Source organism: Lampris incognitus, chromosome 10 (genome assembly GCF_029633865.1).
Source record: "Lampris incognitus isolate fLamInc1 chromosome 10, fLamInc1.hap2, whole genome shotgun sequence".
Taxonomy (NCBI): domain Eukaryota; kingdom Metazoa; phylum Chordata; class Actinopteri; order Lampriformes; family Lampridae; genus Lampris; species Lampris incognitus.
The window spans coordinates 22,888,679-22,892,827 of NC_079220.1; the positions used below are offsets into that span (position 1 = coordinate 22,888,679).

The 4,149-nt window shown below is 42.4% G+C and overlaps 2 protein-coding genes across 2 annotated transcripts; one reads left to right on the plus strand and one right to left on the minus strand.

Moving 5' to 3' along the window:
* Positions 1 to 968: 968 nt before the first annotated feature.
* Positions 969 to 1,869, minus strand: LOC130119344 (hemoglobin subunit alpha-like). The gene is made up of 3 exons (XM_056287805.1): positions 1,711 to 1,869; positions 1,302 to 1,509; positions 969 to 1,172 (listed from the first exon to the last, which is right to left on the minus strand). Exons 1-3 carry the CDS (start codon positions 1,803 to 1,805, stop codon positions 1,044 to 1,046), a joined length of 432 nt encoding a protein of 143 aa, XP_056143780.1. The 5' UTR covers positions 1,806 to 1,869; the 3' UTR covers positions 969 to 1,043.
* A 1,197-nt stretch (positions 1,870 to 3,066) lies between these two features.
* Positions 3,067 to 3,933, plus strand: LOC130119343 (hemoglobin subunit beta-like). Its single transcript, XM_056287804.1, has 3 exons — positions 3,067 to 3,231; positions 3,340 to 3,562; positions 3,689 to 3,933. Exons 1-3 carry the CDS (start codon positions 3,140 to 3,142, stop codon positions 3,818 to 3,820), a joined length of 447 nt encoding a protein of 148 aa, XP_056143779.1. The 5' UTR covers positions 3,067 to 3,139; the 3' UTR covers positions 3,821 to 3,933.
* Positions 3,934 to 4,149: the final 216 nt, after the last annotated feature.

Genomic DNA, 4,149 nt, shown 5'->3' on the forward strand with positions numbered 1-4,149 from the left:
GGGAGATGCAAAACCGGATTAAACAAGCGTCATCCTCTTTTGGCAGACTTGGGAGAAGGGTCTTTCAAAACAAAGACCTCAACCTCCACACCAAAATATCTGTCTACTTGGCAGTTGTCATCACGACTCTCCTTTACAGCTGTGAGGCGTGGACCCTGTACAGCCACCACCTCAGGATGCTTGAGGCCTTCCACATCAGATGCCTACAATGCATCCTGAGGATAACCTGGCGTGACCGAGTGCCCCATACTGAAATACTCCGCAAGACCAACTGCATCAGCATGGAGGCTACCATCACCCAGCACCAACTTCGATGGCTCGGTCACATCATCAGGATGCCAAAGGAGCGCTTACCGCGTAAAGTGCTGTATGGCCAGCTACATCTTGGCCGCCGCTTGGCAGGGGGCCAGAAAAAACGGTACAAAGACCAGCTGAAGACCATCATAAAGAAGTGCGGCCTGAACCCGAGCCAGCTGGAAGACACTGCCGCCCAACGCTCCATCTGGCGGCAGCTCTGTCAACAAGGGGTGCAAAACCTCGAGAAGGACCGCGGTGATCGACGGACCAGAAGACGTCTGAAGAGACATGAAGCCAGTACCACACCTACACCCCCAGTCAGTGATTTCACCTGTTCTGTCTGTGGCAGACATTGTGGATCGCGGATAGGGCTTTACAGCCATAAGAAGACTCACAAGTGACAGAGGCAGGATTGTCATCATCGGACACGACGGACAACCTAAAGCAAAAGCAAGCAAGCAAAGTGTGTGTGTATGTATGTGTGTATATATATATATATATATATATACATATATATACATATATATATATATATATATAAAACATATTTTGTAGGTCATACTGAGACTCAGCAACTAAAATCATGTATCAGCCGCGCATAATACAATACCCAATTTGAAATGTGTTACACACAAAGGCTGGTGTGAAGAACAGAGGCAACCACACGATAATTTCATATAATTTCTTTTATTGACCATTCTCTTATAAGCCGCACAAATGAGTGGATGCTCCTGGTCACTGGGGGTTTAGCGGTACCTCTCAGACAAGGCGGCTGACAAGTTCTGGAAGAACTTGTCAACCGCCACATGGACCTCGGGGGTGAACTCTGCAGGGTGGTACATGGCCATTACCACGATCAGGCAGTGGGCAAAGAACTGAGGTTTGGCAAATGCAAAACAAGAAAGACAAGGGGGGGTTGCAGATTATTAAGGCTGTTACATGCCAATGAATGTGAGCAAAGGAGTTTGGCTTTGACGTTGCATCTATTTATATAAAGATTATACCTTGAAGTTGGCAGGGTCGACCCTCAGTTTGAAAGCGTGAAGGTCGCTGAGCTCTCCGAAATTGCCCATCAGGTCATCAAGTTTTGCCACAGAATCATTAACGGCTCCCATTATGACAGCACCATGTTTTTTAACTGGGGCGGAACCAGGGCTCGTATCAGCCCAGTGGGAGAAGTAAGTTTTGGTTTGCGGGTACACATACAGCATCCTAAAGAAATAATAATAATAATGGGGAAAAAAAGACGGGAAAAGGTTGTAGGCTCACTTTCCATTCAGAATGCACAGAAGAGCTGTATCAAAAGAAGAGAGGTCGACCATGCATGGTAAACAATTCTACATTGATATTATAATGCGAGAATTTCTCCTCATATCTACTGTTGAATTTGAATAGGCATGAGGTTTGACTTACCTGCCCAGGGCTTCATTTCCGATTTCGCCGGCCTTTGGACAGACTTTGGCCCAGAAGGCTTTCACCACGCTCTTGTCTTTGGCAGAGAGACTCATGATGGCGTTTTCTTCAAGTTTTCACAACTGTGAGAAAATATTAATTCGAATAAGATTCTGGTTGAAAGTGAGCTGTGAAGCTGCCTTTATATCAAGTCAAACAGGGCGCGCCTGGGAATCGGATCAAACCACACCTCCAGCAGCCAAACTGCCAGAACTTTCAGTGCCAATGTTCATGACGTTGGCATATTAATTTAGTCTGCCACGCGTGAAACTGCCACATGTTGTGATGCGATTTCATTTCCTTAATCTTTCACTACAACCACATTTTCCAAACCTAACTCTGCTAAATAACTATACATGGCCACCCTTAAAGTAAATCCCACTATCCACACATCCATCCCTCCTCTACAATTAACCATTATACATCAAGTAAAAGTTAAAAAAAAAGTAAGTTTTTAACATTTCATTTCATTAAAATTTTAACGCTATAATGCAATTGATATTGATATTGCTACATGACATTTTTACTATCGTGGATAGGCTCAGATATTCAAGTAACAGATTTGGACGGATAGAGTACTAAAAGTTAATTATTTGATTCTCTAAAATGAACAAATGGTAGGCTTGTAATTGTGCTGAAGTGATTCTCACTTGATAGCCCTATTCTTTCTACTTAAAATGGCTAAAGCTATTTTTGGCCTTAGTGGTGTTGGTTAAAATGTAGCAAAGTTGGACATTGCAACGTGGTTACTTTATCAGCTCCAGTAACAGAACCGGGTTTCACCTTAAATTGTTCTCTCCAGACTGTTCAAGAGAGCATCAATGAGACAAAAAACATAATCTCCATAAACTCAGGAGTTTGAAAATGGGCTGAAGTTTTCGATGCATATGACTGGTATTGTGAAATACAATCTGATCTATGGATCAATATGGATCTGTTGGGGCACAAATTGCAATACTAAATCCATTATTATTCTACAAAACTTCATAAATCCTTGAATTTGAATTTTGAAAACATACCAATATTTTGTTGAATAAAATCAAATGAAGATAAATGTATCAGCTACTATTTTTGTTGTCTAATGCATTTAATCATAAATCATCATTTGATCATTCTTTCAATACTCTATAATGGAAAGGGTCAAATTTGGATGATTTTCACGATAAAGTGAAACTTTATCTTTTCCCAGTTTTGGCGAAGAGCCCATCTAACTCAAGCCACAAGTTCCAACCCAAAAAAGTTTTCAGCTCTGCTCCAATCAGACGCCGCCTCATATGAGAAGGTGGGGCATTCAGCGATTAATAAAATGTGAGCCCAACGCCTGACATTCACCAGAGGTTATCAGCAGCAAGCTTGTTGTAGACACTCAGAGTAACTTCACACCGTCAACATGGTCGACTGGACAGACGCTGAGCGCAAGGCCATTGTGGGCCTGTGGAGCAAGATCAGCGTCGACGAAATTGGTCCCTTGGCACTGGCCAGGTAACACATGCTTCATGATAATCTATGTAGATCGTTTTAATCCTCTGGTGTGATCATGTTTCACTGTTTTATTTCATGTTTTCCATCACCAATCTTGTGTCATTCTAGGCTTCTCATCGTGAATCCGTGGACTCAAAGGCACTTCGACAAATTTGGTAACCTGTCCAGCCCCACTGCCATTATGGGAAATGCCAAGGTGGCCCAGCATGGAAGAGTTGTCATGGGTGGACTTGACAGGGCTGTGAAGAACCTCGACCACATCAAGGACGCTTACGTTGACCTGAGTCACATGCACTCTGAGAAACTTCACGTGGATCCTGATAACTTTAGGGTAAGTAACATCTGTCCTCCCCCATGAAAACTTCAGTATTCATTGTTAATGAATCACATTGACAGACTTCATAATTGCATCTCGTTCTCATCATATGTCACCCACCTCCTCCCCCTCCTCTTTTAGCTTCTAGGTGAGTGCATCACTGTGTGTGTGGCTATGAAGTTTGGTCCCAGCGTCTTCACTGCTGAGGTGCAGGAGGCCTGGCAAAAATTCCTGACAGTTGTCGTCGAGTCTCTCAGTAGACAGTACCATTAGGCTCTGGAGCGGCGTTGTTTTTCAGAGATGTGCAGATAGTTCCATACTATCTAGTATATAACGCAGTGCAGCTGTGAAATACAAAACTGAAAATAAAACTTAGGTGAAAACAACTCTGTTTGCATTGACTTTTTTTCTTTCTTGTGCAGCACCTTATTAAAATGGTTATCAAAGTAAGACATGCATCTATCTTAACACTCAATAAAACAATGATATTAAATTGTGCTCATTCATTTTTAATCTATACTTCAATACTATTACTATTACACTGTTGGTGATCTAAACCTATTGTGCACTTACACTTAACTTGTCACATAATCTTGGCTAAG

What these genes read in the sequence shown, in the direction of transcription:
- LOC130119343 (XM_056287804.1), top strand. Translation starts at nt 3,140, where the DNA reads ATGGTCGACTGGACAGACGCTGAGCGCAAGGCCATTGTGGGCCTGTGG. An exon ending in GGTCCCTTGGCACTGGCCAG is followed by an intron (nt 3,232 to 3,339) that starts GTAACACATGCT and finishes GTGTCATTCTAG; the next exon opens with GCTTCTCATCGTGAATCCGT. An exon ending in TGGATCCTGATAACTTTAGG is followed by an intron (nt 3,563 to 3,688) that starts GTAAGTAACATC and finishes CTCCTCTTTTAG; the next exon opens with CTTCTAGGTGAGTGCATCAC.
- LOC130119344 (XM_056287805.1), bottom strand. Translation starts at nt 1,805, where the DNA reads ATGAGTCTCTCTGCCAAAGACAAGAGCGTGGTGAAAGCCTTCTGGGCC. An exon ending in GGAAATGAAGCCCTGGGCAG is followed by an intron (nt 1,510 to 1,710) that starts GTAAGTCAAACC and finishes TTATTTCTTTAG; the next exon opens with GATGCTGTATGTGTACCCGC. An exon ending in TCGACCCTGCCAACTTCAAG is followed by an intron (nt 1,173 to 1,301) that starts GTATAATCTTTA and finishes GCCAAACCTCAG; the next exon opens with TTCTTTGCCCACTGCCTGAT.